General features: G+C 37.0%; 1 protein-coding gene across 3 annotated transcripts in view; it reads right to left on the bottom strand.

Moving 5' to 3' along the window:
* The window catches only part of Negr1 (neuronal growth regulator 1), a 772,989-nt gene that overhangs the window by 452,733 nt on the left and 301,145 nt on the right, over positions 1 to 19,111 (bottom strand). For all 3 annotated transcript variants that reach the window (XM_063258286.1, XM_013142948.3, XM_003478817.4), the window contains exon 2: positions 15,931 to 16,163. In XM_063258286.1, the coding sequence (XP_063114356.1) occupies positions 15,931 to 16,163 (233 nt within the window). The remainder of the gene's footprint in view (positions 1 to 15,930; positions 16,164 to 19,111) is intronic.

Here is a 19,111-nt window from a genome sequence, read left to right as displayed (position 1 = left end):
TTGATGTGATTGTTGCGTTAGCACCTAATCAAACTTACTGCTTTGTTTTTCTTCCATATTTCAAAGACAATTTAAATGAAATACAATTATTTTTGGCAATGAGTGAATAAATTAATGGAAAATATCACTTATTTATGCATTTCCAGAACTGGCCAAAAGCCACCACATTTCTGTGCACTAATTCTCAGGAGGTGGGAACTTAAAATAAGGGCTATTAGGATCCCTGATCACTATACAACAAAAACAGAAAACACTCACAAATAAAACACAGGCTCACATTTCTCTCTATTAATCAGAATTTTTGCAAATTCGTGGTAAATTCTCCTAGGGAAAGTTAGGATCTTTTTACACTAAGCAAACATGTGACCTGTAAAACAATATCTTGTAACTTTCTTCCCTTGTCAGTTAAGATCTCAGGCACACGGGACATGTGTCTGTATTGTGGTCCTCGTACAGCCAGTGACAACTAGATACTGTAATTACTATCATTTATTTGATTGTTCTATTCTTTACATGATTTCAAGTCTAGTGCTAGCCTTGGTTCAGTCACTTATACTGACCATTGAGTATAGAAGTCCTCTCCTCCATACAGAACCATAGGGAAGTGGTTTATTTTTCTCTCAGGTTACGCAAGCACTCAAGCACTAATGTACTACAGGTTTCTCTCATTTGGAAAGATACAATTCTTCCCTAATTGTGCATAGCTTTCTAATGGGACACAGGAATTGGAAATTACCAAAGCCAGATCAGTAGAGTCTGTCTTGTGTCTATGTCTGTGTGTCTATCCTACTTGTTATATCAAACAAGTCAGGAAGTAATGTCACTTCCCTTTTGAATATTTCCGCATAGATAATCATGGTACCACCATTTTACGATGAAATCCCTGCCTGTTGTTTCATCTGGGTGGATTTATTTGCTCTTTTGTTCTTGTTTTGGCTATTGGTAATGACTATAATTTCGCATACAGTCTTTTCATCTGCTATTAAATCTTTTCCTTCAGTTGATATTAAAGTTTTCCCAATAATTTGATCTGTAATTTGTCTGTCATTATGAAAGTTAGAGGCTGCACATTAAAAAATACATGTTTTAAAACTGCTTTATTTATCAGGCTGGAAGGCAATTGGTCTCAAATTTTTAAAAGGTTAGCAAGAATCACAATAGTTCTAATAAACAAAGTGGCAGAGCAGCATTTTAGCATATTTATGTTTGATAAGAAGCCTTTCTGCCATTATAAAGATGAAAATGTCTTGGCATATGCATTTTTCTATGTTGTATTGTCATCAGTAAGTAAAATGGAGAGTTTTATAAACAAGCAGTTAATACTTACAACGACATATCTATTAAATGAGCCAGAGTGACAAAGAGGTAAAACTAAAGGAGTTCAAACAACCACTGGGTCTTTTATCTGGCTAGAAACACACAGGTCTCTTTTGAATGAATTTCATTACAAATAGAAAGAGAGGAGCTAGATATGGAGTATTGAACTTGGAGCCCATTTCTTAGTGCATTTATCTATTAATTTGTAAGATAATTCTTATGGATTTCATCCTCCACCAAACACAGGACTGAGCACTTCAACTTGAGTTCACACAGTTGGAAAGGGTAGAGCCAAGTCCTCCATTCATACTAGTCATGCTCTTTATATGCTATCCTTTGAACCTCTCCATGGTACGAGCCTGTACAATGGTATGGTATTTCTGGAAAAGCACTCTCTCTACAAATCACATTTCTGTTAGCTGGTTCATGTCAACTATGGTAGCATGAAGCAGTTTATTAAGAAAATATTTACTGGGAAGTATAAATTGCTATAGCTTGTGTCTGGAGTGCCCACCAACCCTCATGTGTTCAAGAATTGGTACCCAGCTTGGTTTTCTTGGAAAGCGGTGGAAACCATTAAGTGGTGAAGTCTAGTTGGAGGCTTTAGGTAACTGGGAGATGTGTTGCAAGGGGACTGTTGGGTGCTGGTATCTTTTTGCTCTTTCTCTCTGTGTTCACTGGTTACAACACAGTAAGTAGCTCTCTCTATATGGCAGTAACAATATGGCGTTGCCACAAACACAACAGCTATAGGGTCAACTTACTATGAACTAGAACCTCCAAAACTTCAAGCCAGGATAAACCTTTGCTCTTCTAAAGTTGATTACCTCCGATATTTTGGTACAGTAGCAGAAAGCCAATGAACATATGGACAAACATATTACTGCCCTCCCATTGTTTATCTTTTAGCCAAAGCAGTATATTGTCCAATAGCAGATTTTTATACAAGGGTGGAAAGGGTCAAAGGTGACTCAGAAAATTTATGATTAATAGCACTTGGATGGAGGAAGAAGTGTTCAGAACAGAACACGGATATGCAAAACATCAGGCATTTTAAGAGTTTCAAAATATTCAGTACCTCTACACAGTATAGAATAAAAGAATAAAAAGGAAAACATGAACACAGTGTTTTCAGCTTTAGAGGAATTAGAAAAGTATTAGCATGTTATTCTGTTTATATCACTTTCTAGAAGGCCACTTTTATACTGTTTGATGCTTCAACAAGTCTTTGTTAATTTTGTGATTTTTTAAAAATCAAATAAAGCATAAAGGTAAAAGTATAAGGAGTATTATTGGAAACAAACTGTCTTATGTTCATCTTTCCTAACCATTATGATAATTAACAGGTAATTTGGCAGTGAAGTTCTAGATGATATGGAAAAGCTAAAAAAAAAAAAAAAAACCCTTTGAAATGAAAACCTGGAAATATAGAATCATCAAGTCAAAATAAAGGAAAAAAAAAAAAAAAACCCTAGACATCTTAAATTTCCAAAACACAGTTTTCTAACATTTTGGTATTCATAGATCTAGGTTTTTGTGTTTTTGTTTTTCATTTATTGTTTTTGTTTTTGCTTTTGCTTTTTTTTAGCCACTTTTAAAAGTTTGATTCTGTGCTCAGTCAGGAATCCAGGGTGCTGGACATGATCGGTGACTTCTGTTTCTTTGATTAATGACAGGAGTCCAGGGTAAAGCAAACCAGGCAGAGTAGGCATCACACTTTTTCTCCATTTTCCTGCATGTGCATGCTCTCTCCTTCCCCATGCATGGCAGGCTTTCTTTGTTTTATGTCAGAGTCACAGAGGACAGAGGCCACATCCACGCTTGGCACAGTGCGCTCGGCAGGCCCGGGTGCCCGGGCCACTCATAAATATCACTTGAAGGTAACGATACAGAATGCTAAGCACTGTGCTGGGACAAGGAGGGAGCTGCAAAATGATGGTGCATGTTAAATCAAAATGGCATATGCAGTCTTCTGAGAAGAGTAATACAATATTTTAATCATAAGTCTAACAAATGATCATTTTCGTTAGAGGGTGATGAACCAGATATCTGATCCCCTCACTTATCTTGAAAAGGAAAACAGAAGATAATTCTCATTTGGAGCTAGAGAGTGCTTTCTGTTGGATTAGCATGGTATTTTAGCTCTAAAGTGTATTTCAAGAAGTTGTTGTGAATTCAGAGGGTCCAGAGATTCATCCATCGCTTCCCTTTGATCTTTTTGAGGCCACACTCATTTGTTGGCTGCATCCTCATGCAAAAATTGCTTCCTATCCTAAGTCAGAAGCAGCCACGTTGAATAGCAAATCACACTTCGTATAGCACAGATTGAGTTCGGCTGGCTTTAAGCAAGATGTCACCACTGTGCAGTGTGAAGTTGAAAAAGGAACATGTCACACTGTCAGAGATGAGTGGCCCATGTGATCGGCCAGCGCAAAAGTTTGGCAGTCATCGCAGCACATGCCCAGTCTCAGAAAGTAGGACAGGGTCTCCTTTAGATACCGAGGAAACACTCCTAGGTGTGCACAGCCCACGCAGCTCCTCGAGAGATGGATGAGCCTGGGAATGTTTTCTGCCTTCACACCATTGTTCGAACACTCTGTGAAGCATCTTCATTAGCCAAATAAATACCTTTGAGAGCAATTTTTATTTGTCCAGAGTAGATTTAAAGAAACTATTTCCAGAAATCTTTAGTAGGTCAGTAGCTTCAGGGTAAATTTATGTTACTATGAAAAAAAAACACAAAGCTTTCCTGTTTTAAAAGAAAAAATCAAAATGCTTTTTTAGGTATGCTGCATCTAAAAAACAGTCAGTACGCTGAAGCTGAGGAAATGACTGTCTTCTCTGTGTTGCTATCCTGACACTTCATTCTTGTTCACTCAAACCCCAATTCACTAATATACTCAAAACCGAACTCCTTTTCTGTACTGTTAGCTCAGAATAGATTGTCTAACAGCTAACGTTTGAAGGTCAAGTTTATCGATTAAAACCCACAGCAATGAAGTATCTATTAAACCAGGGCAACGGAACACCCATGTGGCTTAATCTATAGGAAAATTTTCTAGATGGAATGATTTTGTCAAAAGCTGGCAACTGTATGTAAGTTTTCAAAACTACAACAGTGTCGTTGGATACGTTTAAAAATTATAATGCTCAGATTTGCAAGCTGAACATCTCAGTCTCCATCTCCATAGTCTTCTACTGTACGTGCCGCTGCAATTCTCATTCAGCTTTTCAAGTGCAAAATATCTCTAGCTTCCTATCTGGAGTTTCTTTGTCACATCTTTACAATGTTCTTTTTTCCCCAACCAAGTAAAAAAAAAAAGTTGCTATATTATTTTCATCTTGAGGTGATCCACAATACACAGAATGAATCACTTCTATACCAGAGTTTGTTATCCTGTATAATAACTGGAAAAAAAAAAAAAAGCCAGCATTATACTAATGGTAAATATTGGTCAATACCATGATTACACGGCCGCATCAGTTAAACAACATTGCCATTATGGATAAAATTTTACCTGACATTGCCCTATTTATTATTTAGTGACTCTCTTTTCTGTCTTCTAATCTAGTTTAGTTTCAGGAACCTTGAGAGCAGGATAAAAAGATATAGTCACTCTCTCTAGAGAAAATCATATCAAAAAGTACCAAAATTGCATATCCTCTCTTGCATTTTTTGGTTAAAGAACACCTCAATTTAAAATCTAGTCTCCTTGTTTGTTACCTTTTAGAGTATTTTTTTCCCAATGATGAAAGCTGACATTGCTTCAGGCAGGGAAGCTTTAGTCAGAGTCTGAGACAAGTTGTGATTTAAGTCTCAAATCTATTTTGCCCATCTCATCATTTCACCGTATCTTTCTACCTATCAGGCTATGTTTCCACCTTCCCCAGCCGCCAAGATGGTGGAGTTGGATGAATATATTTAAAGCTTCTGTATGAAGCCACTCAAAGCCACTGCTTCCCCTGGCAGCTTCTTAATCTGGGGGAGCTCCCAGCCGTGGCTCCCTAGGGCTCCCTGCTTAAGCTTTCAGCAGCTGCTCTGCTCAGCAATGAATGGCTCCAGTCAGGAGTAGAACCAGGCAATTACAGTCTCCTACTGGTGCTCCCCAAGAGTCTCATTACTTTTCACATGCTCAAGCAACCCCCCACAGCATTTTTGTCTCTCAGGAGGAGGACATCAGCATGTCCTCCTCAGCACTGCAACTCAAAATGTCTCTGATCCAATGGTCCCTCCAGACTAAAGACCACGCCCTGTTCCCTCCCTAACACCCAAGGCTTATTTTACCAGTCAAGGACAGAACAATTCAGCGTCCCACTTCTATCTGCTTCTGCTGCTCACACAGAGTCTTGAAGTGGCCCCTCAATCAGTTCTGAATGATTTTGTACACACACCAAGAGTAACTTCCAAGCAGAAGACTATGTAGCTGGCCATCTCTTTCTGCTTTCCCAATAAAAGCCAAGCCTCTTTCTCTACTCCTTGCTTCACTTCAAAAGTTGGCTATGACCCTCCAGAAATGAGAATTACATCAGTATCGTGTTCCCTGTGTGGAATTCTGCACTGGCTCCTCTCTCACTTTAGCATATACATTTGCCTCCCAATCAGTATCCCTGCCCCTGAGACTTTTAAATTTGCTCAAGGGAGAGGCTATTTCTCTTTTGCAAACCTGAGGTATTCCAGCACCTATGCCCGAGTAACACAAGGTGCATGCACAAAGCATGTACCTCGGTTGCTTCAGTGTTAGTGCCCAAGCCTCGTTAACAGATTTACTAGAGGACTCTCAAATTGTTCCTCATTGGTTCACATACAAGGCACAGGTGCAACTCTAAAAATTGTGGCCCAGAATCCTGCTGGACGGCTCATAGCTCCCAAGGTAAAAAGCACAACCACAGCTCTACAGCCTCTCTGTGGGTTACTTTTCTGAAAGATGCAGCCTGTGTAGAAAATGAAAGACTGCTGTTCCCACTCATGCCATTGTGTATTTGTAGCTCTAATATTCATTAAAGATGCAACTGAAATGTTAATGATAATTGCACCCAAAAAGCTAATAAAAAGAAGCCCAAGGCTCACATAAATGCCAACATTTAATAATTATGCATACTTTTAGCTTTTCCTCCTAATTCATCTTACTTTCTGATAATTAGTTTAGTAAATCTGCGATCCCAACATATGTGTAATTAATTTTAAAATTTGTTTTAAAATTTGCTTTTCAGACTCAGGAATGAGATGTATTTCTTCAGAATGTAAATAGGTAATTATCTTTATGTAAAATACTTACCTATATAGAAGATAGAGTTTAAAAATATACCTCTGGGGAATATTTGCAAGTAGGAAATACTTGCAAAGATCAGTATGTGCCAAAATCCATCCAGCAAAATAGCAACTGATCTAAGTATTTTAAGTGAAAAGGGTTTAATACAGGGGTGTTTACAAATGTGATAAATAAAACATTGAATGTGCATTGGAGAGGTAACTGAGAGGTTTGCACCAGCGAGAATCCACTGACATTTATGCAACAGGCATCACTGCCAGAACCCAGAGGTCAGGACTGTTGATAGCAGCTCTGAGCCCAGCGTGGCATCCTCCCTCCTGCAAGCTGTGCCAATTGCGGATGTCCTGTCCAGCCTAAGCGGGAGCCCAGGAGAACAGACTTGCTGGGGACACTGCCTGTGGTGTCCAGAGAGAGGAAAACAGCCTAACTTCTCCCCTGGTCCTGTCTTCACTATCTTTCTTGCCAGCGACTCCCACTGGGTGAATCCTGCCAGAAATCGGAAAATAGCATAGCTTGGGAACACTCTCCTGGGAGTAATACCAAGCGCAGCAGGAGAGGAGGAAGGAATGTCTCTGAGATCAAAGAGGCAAACAATCAGCGTACAGTTGCTGTTCTTTAATTTTAGGTAGCAATTACTGTTCAAAAAAGGTAGAATTATTTCAAATTATTCTAGTTCAAAATCTTAACACTGATACCCTTTATTATATCTTTTTCACCTAGACTTTCTCACTGGGAAGATAGAGTCTTTAATTTTAATATTTTACTGGTTAACTTCATTGACTATATGCTTAAATCAAAAATCCATTGGAGGGGCTGGGGATTTAGCTCAGCGGCATAAGCACCTGCCTTGCAAGCAGGCAGTCGTGAGTTCTATCCCCGATACTGATAAAAAAAAAAAAAGTATAAAAAAAATCCATTGGAATCAATAAGAGCAATATCAATTATATTCTGACTCTGGAAAACAGGAAAGGTATGTCTCTATGCTACTAGACAACTGGAAACAGAAAGGTTATAACATCCATTGAAACCTTCTCTGAAAAAGACACTTTAAGTGTAGTATGTGTTTAATTGCTTTCCAGATTTTCCAGTAAATCAGAAAGTTGCCATATATTTGACTTTTCAAAAGATAAAAGTAGATCTTAAAGAAACAAAGACACTTGTTTACTGCCAAGAGGAATAGATGTGCAGCTTAAAGTGACGTTATTTTCACAGCAGGTATTGAATTAAAGTGTGCAAGTTTTTACCCAGTTAAACTACTGAATATGCCTTTTCAGATTATACTACCTCAAAATAGAAGGGCTCTAACCAGAGGTAATAGCAGTATGCACCATGGTCTGCCTTATTCCACACTGAAAAATAGCTTTAAAATGTTCAAGATTTATTTTACAAAGGGTTCATCCATAATTTTGCTCAATTGAAAACCTGAAAGAATGAATGAAGGACCTGAATAATTTTTTGTTTGTTTAGTACATGTTCATTGCTTGCGTTTGGTATGAAAACCTTTGCCTGTGTTGATACACAGCTCTGTACAGAACTTTGGCTCATGTAAATTATATTTTCCCTCAAATTAAAATTGCCAAAGTCTTTTTCTGTAAAACTCTCATTTATTATTTTTTCCACCACAACACGCATCATGAATCTGACTTAGTAAAATGATGGGGATTAGAAGAGGATAAGGATCCTATGACCCAGAAAGAAAATAAGCAACCAAAGTCATGCTTACCTAACTAATCCTCTTAATTTAAACTTTCTTGTCATGTCAGCATTCCTGATATTAATGCCCTAAAGACAGTATCAATACAGTAAGTCACAGCTTAAACAAAGTGAATGGCATGAAACCAGGGGAAAAATACATGTACATGTATCCAACCAATAAACCCACTGAATCCCTCACACTTGTCACACAGTTTTGGAATTGTGGAAGTGAAAAAAGGTTAAGATGTAGTCTTCAATCCCAAAGAGTTAACCTCTTAATTGTAGCCCATGAGTGGAGTTAGGGAGATCTTGAACCTTATACTTATATAAAGAAGTACAGAAACATGAAGGGTAAGAATACTAGAAATAAGGTTGACAGATTTCATCAGGTTTTCACGTGGGCTCTTCACTGTAAAGTCTTCAGGAAGTACCGTGCTATGTGCAATAGCCAACATCCATTCAGAAACTGACAGTGTAGTAACATAAGTCACTTTCCAGGAGTTTCTCTTTTGCTCTTGCCAGAAAACACTGAAAGAAATGGAGGTGTAGTGGCGTGGGGCAGAAAGACCCTGAGGCATAGGTCACTCCAGCTTTGCAAAGCAAACTTTGCCACTTGATTCTCCTGGGCCCATTGCCTTTCTGAGATTATATACCATAATTCATTAATGTTTTCTGCATCAAAATATGCTAAATAATATCATCACCAGATTCAGTTATTGTCCTTAGATATATTTTATCTTTGCCCTAAATAAAGGTCACAAACATGTCATTCAGAGATGAACTTTAACAATAGTGAAATTCCCATTGCCTCTGTAGTAATATCTTAATTGTCCAAATGATTTGAGAAATGAAACAAAACTATTCCACAGAACAAGTCACATCACAATGACTTTCTAAGAGAAGATAAATTATTCCACCTGACTTAAATTATATTTGCTGTGTTTCTCAAAATAAATGAGGCAGATAGAGGTTGGAAATATTTTATTTTAGAAATTTTCATAGTGATAGTGCATGTTGCACTGGGATTTGACATGTGTACTTACATGATGACTTTGTTTGTTGGGTTTTTATTTTGGTATAAATAGAGATACTTCAAAATACGCAGAAAATACAATGATTCTTTGATGCATATACAATAAAAAACTCAGAGTTACTTCCAAGAATTAATAATCTTCCAAGCATTAACGTGTGCAGTCTGAGCTTTGAGACGCTAATCATGTTAATGCTTCAGGAACTGTAATAACTATCCATTAATCATTAAAGGGAATTTTAAGGGCAGGAAATGTTGCTTAAAGGGTTAATTACTTTAACATATTTTCAAATGGGATTTCGAACTCTATATTCTCAAAAACAGAACTACTGCTTTACTTAGTCTTGAAATTAATAACGCATACTGCTCCTCGTTAAGCTTAGACATCTATTTCCAGATATTTATCTCTTGGCTATTTTATACAAAGTTGAAGGATAGAGTAGGGCAACATTATTGTTGATCAACACTGACAACAAGCTATACCATTGTTTTCTGCTCCTTAAGCAAACCTCTCAAAATATTATACAAGTCATAAATATATCCAAAGGCAGAGGAATAGAAACTGCCTTATTGCACAATTTCCTCTTTAGCAAAAATGCAACTTTAAATCCCAGTAACAGTTTTCTTGGTGTGACTGATATGGAAACCAGCAATACACACTATATGCCACTATTATTTTTCTTGCTCTTACCTACCCATCTCTTATCAGCAAGTAACAGTATAAAGTTTATAAGGAAATAGCATCAATCTCTACATTTCATTTGTGTGTGGTAGAGTACGTCTGGGTTGTCAGTGTAGTTTTAATCTAGAATGGAGCTCTAATATCAGATTATACATAAGACAGTATGGAAAGCTTTTCATGCTAAGTTTTTTCATCAGGAAAATACAAGATCTCACAGAGATTAACAGAAACTTTCCTGCATCATTTATTGAACTTAACTGGTCTTTGGCTCCACTATCAGTGTTTAAGCATTGTTCAGTCTCTGTGAGCACAGTAGTACTTGATTCTCATTGGCATTTGCAATACAGTGTGAACTGGGATAGACAAAGTGGGATCTACAATAAGCAGGTTCAAATTCCCTTCAGATGGAAAGACAATACATACATCTCTTTCAAGTTAACTTGTGCTGTAATAATTAGATATCCCTTCTAGTTGATTTTTAAAGAATAAATGATCCAGATTTTCTGATAAGCAGGTAACATGCATGTATCACCACGGTGTGTTATTCCTGGAAATTTACTCCTATTATCTAGTTAGTGCTATAAAAAGATACGGATCATATTAACAAAAACTAGGACACTTCGAGGAGACCTTGTCACTCATCTGTCCTTGAAGTAACTCCCTATGAATTCATCATTTTCACTCTCCTAAATTTATATTTTGCAACAATTTAATCCTGAAAGTTCACCATGACACTACATTTCTTGAAGTCAGAGATGCTTTCGATCCTTTATGTAAAATATAGCTATGGAGCCAGTGTTTATTTTAGGTGTTTTTCTTTGTTTCCAAGCCAAAAATCCTAATAGCCCATGTTTGGGATCAGTTACTAATTGCTTTGCCTCCTGGATTACATTCAGAACTGAGTTCATCTGCATAATCTTCCTCTTCTTCCCAGCCAGGAGGACAGATTGAATCCAACAGAGTAGGAACTAGTTAGAGGATCTTTTCCTCAGCCCTCACTGCCAGTAAATCATGAAAACACTGACATCTTCAGGCACCAGGAAACTCTTCTTAGGGGTCACTTTTTTTTTTTTTTTTCTGGATATCATTTTATCGCTTGTTGAATGTTTTGAAATGTTCACTGCTGCGGAATGACTTGAGTTTTCCAGCATACGTGGCATTGTAACACGCTTTTTGACCATTTGGGCTTTCTTCCCATGTGAGTTGTTAGGGGAGAGCAAGCCCACATCCTGAGATGTGAAGGGCATCAGTGGAACCTGCGATGGACCTGTGCTGTCCCTGACTTCAGATGAGTGACGATCCAGGCCTTTGTGGTCATCAGAAAGAGGTGAAGAGCAAACTAAGATGTACTAGTTGAAAATAATACAAACTCTTATCTGTGGCCTCATAGAACAGTTGTTCCTCTGATATTCACTGGCCAGTATAATTTTATTTTAATTAATTAATTAATTAACTTATTTTGGTACTGGGAATTGATCTCAGGATCCTGTGCTTGCCAGGCAGGTGCTTCTACCGCTGAGCTATATCCCCAGCCCTGGTCAGTATAATTTTAATGTATGCTTACTTGATATCTTAAAAGTAAACATACATTTAGAGAAATGGTACTTGTAGAAGTCTGTATCAAGGACGGGCTCTAAATGTATGGGTAGATTAAGATAATATTCAAATAAGATTCTGTTTGGTTTATTTAACTGGAAGTTTGTTTAATTTCTATTTAATATGCATTTTTGTTCGCCTCTGTCCTTCAGGTTGCCCTGAAGGTGTCATGAAGGGCAGCCCAGTGAGCGGTCGCTGTATGTGCTGTGTGACCAGTCCTCACACCTTCCAGGGCCTCTCGCAGTCAGCCCGCAGTAGAAATGCTTCATTCTGAGTAAGAGGATCAGGGTATTGAGATGTTATGGACCATGAAATGAATTACTGAGCCTGTGCATCTCTGCACTGGCTGCTAGGAATCTAAGAACTAAATGTTTTTAAAAGTTTGGAAAGTACACAGAAATCATGACATAAGTTTAATGATCTACCTTCACCTCTGAGGCACCCTCCTTGTACCTTGCTTGTGTTTTGTTTCCCACGCCCTATTTTTATCTTGGTGCACTGAATAGTTCTTCATAAGCCACTTTAAACTCCTTCCAGAATAAAACTGGATGTTAATAATAAATGATGTTTGAGTGAGCTGTCTTTCCATTTTACAAAGGCTTTTTCACACCAATAAGTAAGCCAGGAAAAGACCTAACATGGCCATAGTTTAAAGTCTTTGATTAGAAGATTCCAAAGCCAGGTGGAGTTTGGAGTGCAGAATATTCATTAAGGAATGTGCTTGTAATCAAGTCCTAGGGGGAGGTAAGAAATAAGACTGACTAGAGGGAGAAATTGAAGTATAGTGCATGGTGGACCACAGCTCAGGTATCCATCTGGAGCTCTGCAGTAAAATGGCTCATTTGAGTTACCCTACTTTGGCCTGAAAAGGTGGAATTTTTCAGCCTTTACCTCAGTCCATCATCAGATATTGGCTGTTGTAGCAGGGCTTGACTTTGGCCAACGTGGTTCTCTGCAACTAACGATGTCTCACGAGGGGCTAATCCCCGACTGATATCTGATGGCTACCTTTTCAGTGGCTGGAGAAACAAGCCCTGCCTTGTAAAAGAAGCCTACTCACCCTTCCATCACAGACACTCTAGGTAGATCCAACACCGTAAGGAAATGCCAATGTCCTACAAAGTTAAATACACCTTAAAGTTTGTTTTGTTCATAGTTATGTGCAAGTCAAGTCTCCTACTTTTCAGAGAATTTCTAGAATATAACTCCCCAAAAGTGCATAGGTAAAATGATAAACATTTCTTATACAAGCACTTTATAAACATTTCTTATGTAATCATTTCATAGACAATAACTGTGTCTATTTTTTGCTCTATATTACCTGATGCATATTATGAATCTTTCAAAGCAGAAGCCATTCTAGTGCCTGTTCACATAAGTATCACTTACCACATTTCACGTCTCCTTCTGCTAGTATAATTGAGAGTTCTAGCTTCATAACAAATTTGCCAGTCTCACACCTTTCATATCCATAAATCATAAAGATTGCACTATGTAAATGTTCCATCACATGACTTAAAACACTGAATAGTTGGGTAATTTTGTTGTATCAATACAAAGTTATACATAGTTAATGGAAAACACTTATTTTGTTACTGAATATCTTAAGCAGTTTTCACTTCCTTAAGCCAAATTTCAAATTATCAGATACTTTAATTTCCACTTGTACATACATTGTTCAGCTCAGTTGATGAAGGAATATGAAAAAAAAAATGAGATTCACTTTTGGACCAAATTCTAGTAAATGCTAGGCATAAAACAGTTTGTGAGTTAGTTATGGAATAGTTCTTATTAAATGTAGTTTTGCCCTTTTAAGTAAAAAACAAACAGTGACAGTAGAGTGGTTTTTTGCTTGTTTACTTTCTTTGTGATTGTTTTGGTTGTTTTGCTCGTGCTTTTTGAGTTAAAGATCTGCTTTGTGTAGTTCTCTTTTGGCTGAGAAAATGAGTGTTCATGTATTCAGAAATACTCATTTTATGAGGGAAAACTTGAGATTGGGGTTCAAGTTTTCTGATTCCTATTCCATGCTTTTCCTTCATTCTTGGTCTATTCTTTTTATTAAAAGCTTTGAAAAAGAATTCGAACCAACAAATTTCCCATACCTATCACCTCTAATGGTAAAATCGTCACTTAGATACTCCGTTTTAATAATGATCTTAAAAACCTATCACTTTTAAGGACAAACATCACTTTGTACCAGTCAACAACTGACATCAGTGACTAGCAGGGCCTCGCCCCATTGCTAACTTCTGTTACCTTGGAGAACAAAGGATTGACAGATTGTTAGGTGAAGAGTACACGCTTCAGCATTGTTGATCTCCAACTGAAGATGACGCAACTCAACACATTTAGAAACTGAAGAGATGTGTACATCAATTTACTTTTGCTGAATGAGAAGTAATGTCACTTATGTGGAATTGGCTTTTCATGATATTTATTTTATTTCTGAATTGACTGACAAGCCTATTAATGGACTCCCCTGAACTTTAGTTATGTCATTGGAAAATAACTCACATATCAATCAACTCATAATAAGTAATTATGTTCATAAATACTTAAAATTATTAACTTTAATTTGATCCCACCATATAGGTTCAGAACAGTTGGAGTGAATTTGCTATTTTCTAAAGGCACAAAATATTATACTAATAATATTATACTAATAAAAAATTTGATAAGAACATTTTTAACTTGCCAAAAGTTCACCATTACCAAATGACTAGCAAAATTGCGTATGACTATAGCAAGTCATAGGCTAGTTTCAAAGTTGTTTAACTCTATTAAAAATCTGTATATTGTAAGATTAAACAGAATTCCTATGGAAATTAAATATATAATATATATGATAGCCTGGTTTAAAAACAGAAGCATAACACAGAAGAAAAGAATTGAAAATGAAAAAAGGGTACACTTAGTGTACAGATATATACCATTGAAAGTTTACAGAGTACAAGTACAATGTCTGAATTTTAAGTGAATCAATTATGGCACTATTGAAAGAGAGTTTTGAATAAAAAATAAAAATATTTCAGTCCTTGGGCTAAAAATTAAGGTCAAAAGGCAAAACAAAACAAACAAACACAAACAAACCTGAATCTGGATGACAAGAAATGTGTTTGTATTTTGTAATTTCATGTCAGTTTTGAATCTGAGCAAATACCTGCCCTCTGGATTGTGGGAAAATCAGGGACTGAAGTTAGATTCTTGTGAAAAACGTACCATATTCTCACATGACACTTGCACATAATAAACATTATCACATTATGCAACAACCTGCAGTAAGAAAGACTACTGAGGAAACTCAGCAATTACTCATTCAGTTTATACTCTATTCCTTAAGGCAAATTGCTTAATAAAAAGCTTAATCTTATCAAAATGTTGAAGCTGTGAATGAATTCACCTTTACCTTTTGTATGAGAAACTAAAGCTCTAAAAGTGTCCCGAAGGATAAACTCAGAGATAGTACAACAGAGGTGCTCGTGCAACTCTCATGGTGCACATTGAACACGTGTGCAATTCGTACCGTGTTTTCATGCAATCTTTTGTTAGAAATATCGCAATGTCTTTGAGTTCCACACAGAATATTTCTATGCCAGCAAAACAGTATTAATCTTTAAATCATAAGTAAATAATGGAAAAGGGCAAAATATACCTTTTTCACTTTACTAGCACTATAATTGCATTTTTATTGAAAATTATTTGCATGGGAGATACATAGGCTTTTACATTTTAGTATGCAAGAGAAGGAAAATAATGATTCTGTCTCTATTAGGAGATTATATATTAGATAGCATAATTTATGATCTCCTGAAATTAAATCAAAGCATAAAACATTGTGTACATATTTTGCAATTACTCTATATTTAAATGAAATAATTCTAAAAGGCTTCCACTTTTCATTGTAATTTGAATCAAATTAAACAGAAGTAGGGTAGACACAGGGTGTTGGAAGGCTGGAGGATTTGCTTTTAAACAGTTATCATCCATATTTCAAGAAGTTTAATATTTCAATGTATCTATCACAGGCTTTCAAATATTTATTTTAATGTGTCTATTATGGGCTCTCAAAAATTTATAGAAGAGATAATTGAAAGAAAGATACAAAGTAGTTCATGGGTAAAAAACACAATGTGGCATTAATGGAAATTTCTTGCTCTTTGTAAGTGGTGTTGTTTGTCTGTAGGAGCTCTCACACTCAATGGTATCTAGCAACACAATTCCATGAAAACAAAGACATCACAGCTCCCAATATTGTCAGCTGCACCCAAGTCACTTTGGAATCTAAATATTAAACATTGTAAGCAGGCCCTGCATGGTAGAGCACATCTGGAAAAACATACCTTGCACAGTGAGATGCACCTGCATCGTTCTCGGTGTGTGCTGGGTCTGGACAGAACACGTGTATGGGCCATCATCTGTCACATCTACGTTCTGTATTTGGAGGCTGTAATCTCTTTTATTCAATGTGGAAATTGAAACTCGAGGATCCACTGACCACTTATCACCTCCAGCAAAGATAATACTTGATCGGTTCAGCCAGGCACCCTTTGAAGCTCCATCTTCCAAATAACACCTGCAAATTACCAGAGACACAACGATATGAGTCCAAATGAAAATAGGAGCTGCCATTATCTTTGTTATGTGTTTCCTTTCCATGTGCCAAATAATAGCACAGCATCAAATGAGTACATCAGGCATAAATTTGGGAGATACAAATACCGACCCACATCTTCCATTCCCAATGCAGATGCGAACAACACTCACAGACAGTTGCTTTTTAAAGTGTGTGTGTGGGCATATGTGTGTTTGTTTCAATTCAGAACAAAACTTGTGCTCCATTCCTTTTGGAGGACAAATATATCTACATGGACTTAAATTAGCTCTAATAACACTTTTGCTTGTTAAAACTCATTGTTCTTAAATTATAAGAAAGAAGAAAGGTCTATAAACTGGACTATTTTCACCCATTCCATATGTGAATATGAAGAACTGGTGGTTGAAAGGCTACAGTATCACAGAAGTATGAAGGTTAAAACCATTTGCTGAGCTGTTAACTTCTATACTGAAACTTCAAATGTATTTTACTGATAAACTTAAAGAAGGCTTTTACTGACGGCTGTCATAATTAAATGTAGCAAAGCTAATATATCCCTTTCAGTAGTACACTGTTTACTATCTTTCCAATAGTTTTCTAGCAAGCATTTATGAATGCACAAATATTTATTAGGTACCTATCTATAAATTTTTTAAAAAATATATTGCTCTTGCTTTCTACAAATTTTAGTCTCACGAAGAAAAGAACGGCAGTAACAATTGTGACTGATGCGAAAGGGGAGACACAGACTAAAGCATACACAGGTTCCTGGAATGACAAGAGTCACCTAGCTGTGGAAAGGTGTTGGAGGTGAAGAGAAAGGATGTCCATGGAAAATGGGAAAATGGCAGGGATATTTGAATCATGTAAGACACAGTATGCCCCACAGGAGTGAATATGTGGGCAATTTTGTATCAGGTACAGACAAGAAAATTGGGCATTTTGTGAAATTAGAAGCAAACATGGGCTGCAGGTTAAGAGGAAAGAGAGATCAAAGACAAACTTGAGCCAGATGATAATAGCATACAAACTCATAATTAGTAAGTTTTAAGCTATTTAAAGTCACATATTATAAGAAGATGCAAAAATACAATTCTGTGTCTAACAGAAGTCAGGCACTTCAAGATTTAGAATAGACAGCTACGGTCATATGCCAGTGATTTTGCTGAGGCCTGAAATTCTATATTTCACCCTGAGAATGCTCTGTTACAAATTAAAGACTGGTTTTCTTAAATGAGTACAAAGCACATTTTCAGAATGAAAACACAAATACATCGAACTAGTTTGACAGCCTTTCCACAGAATACCTCGGGGGATTGAATGCAGTGTTTGAGATTGCTACAAAATTGCAAGCTGAAAGGAGCAGGGGACTGTGGCCAACTGTAGGAATGCAATCAGAGGCTGAAAAAGTAAGCACAAGGTACACTGTCCAATCTCATTTGCAGTCAGCTTCACCAGCTATGGAACCCAAACTAAAAAAGTCGCAAAGGTCACTGTTAATTGAAAACCTTTTCCTTATGTATCTAACGAAGAAAATAACCCCACCTAATGATATAATTAAACAATTGTGTTATATTATACTTCTTAATAATATGCAGAAAGAAGATGAGGGAACACATTTTCCAATCCACAACATCATATCCATGCTGAGATAGGGCGGGGCTCTGAAATACCACTTTTAGAACCGTAATTCCAGTGTGTCATTTAGTATCTGAAGTTAGCAGCTATTTTTGTGTGACCCGTGCATGTGTGATCTTCACCTTTTATCCTAGTGGGTCCTTATTACAGCCCCGCAGGGTACAGATTGCTATGCCCTTCATCACAAGGAAATAAATGGAGATGTTTAGGTTAGATGACTTTCCCAAGCCACACAAAGAGGAGGTGGCAAAGTTGAATATATAATCAAATCTTTCTCCACGTTCAATGTCCTTTCCACTGTAATGCAGATCAAAGACTTCTAAAACGGGCTTCAGACAGGGGAAGATGATTAGAATGTTGCAGATATTACTGCAAGTAATTTCTTATTTACTGAATGTGACCAACTGCTTAACCTGTCTGATTCTAAAGGAAGCAAGAAATTAATTATGAATGGGTATTTTACCATGAAAGTCTGTTTAGACTGCTCTGCGGGGCATTTCCTTTTCCCCAGAGACAGTAGCAGCTTTACTTTTATTTGGTGGGGGTGGGGGGAGGGGCAGGAAGACCACAGATACTAACCGGTGTGTCTTAGCATAAGCTTTATTCTTCTGTGCTTGGTTGCCAACGGAAAGGCCATCACAGAAGAACAGAACTTAGCTCCAACACTGTGAAAAATTGGGGGGAAGGTGTGTCTTTTATGTCTTTGGTGCAGGATAACAATATTTTACAACTGTTGTTGGCCCCAGTCCAAAGTTTTTCAAAGTACATTTTAGAAAAACCCCTTGAATGAGACACAGGAAAGGCATATTTTCATTACTTCTTCGAATATTTTGTATAGTTTTTATCCAGCTCCATCTATGAGTTTAAGCTGAAGAGATTTGAACTTCCATGTACTGGATGGAATTTTACAAAGGGAGAGTAGTCAGGCTTAGGCAACGCTGTTTGCGAAATTCACGTCTCACATACAGAAAATACACACTTTCAAGGCAGAGGTGTGAGACGCACATACAAAATACCAGAAATAGACCAAACACATGCAAGTGTATCTGTGTGCTGTGTTTGATATGTTTTTATCATTGTGATCAAGATTCCTGGAGCGTACGAAGGCTACATCTTTTACTTTCACATTTCCTTTTTATTTTCCACTCACACCTTATTTTTTTTTTTCTTTTATAACACAAAGGGATGGATGTGTACGCTCTCTGAATTAAGTATGAAGGGAAATTATACAGAGTATTGCTGGGGGAGTGTGATAGTAATTTATTTTTCTATTCTGTGGGTATCAAAAC

Source organism: Cavia porcellus, unplaced genomic scaffold (genome assembly GCF_034190915.1).
Source record: "Cavia porcellus strain 051 isolate PalLab524CR breed Dunkin Hartley unplaced genomic scaffold, mCavPor4.1 scaffold_1, whole genome shotgun sequence".
In the NCBI taxonomy this organism is placed as follows: Eukaryota; Metazoa; Chordata; class Mammalia; order Rodentia; family Caviidae; genus Cavia; species Cavia porcellus.
This window is presented reverse-complemented; position numbering and strand designations above follow the sequence as displayed.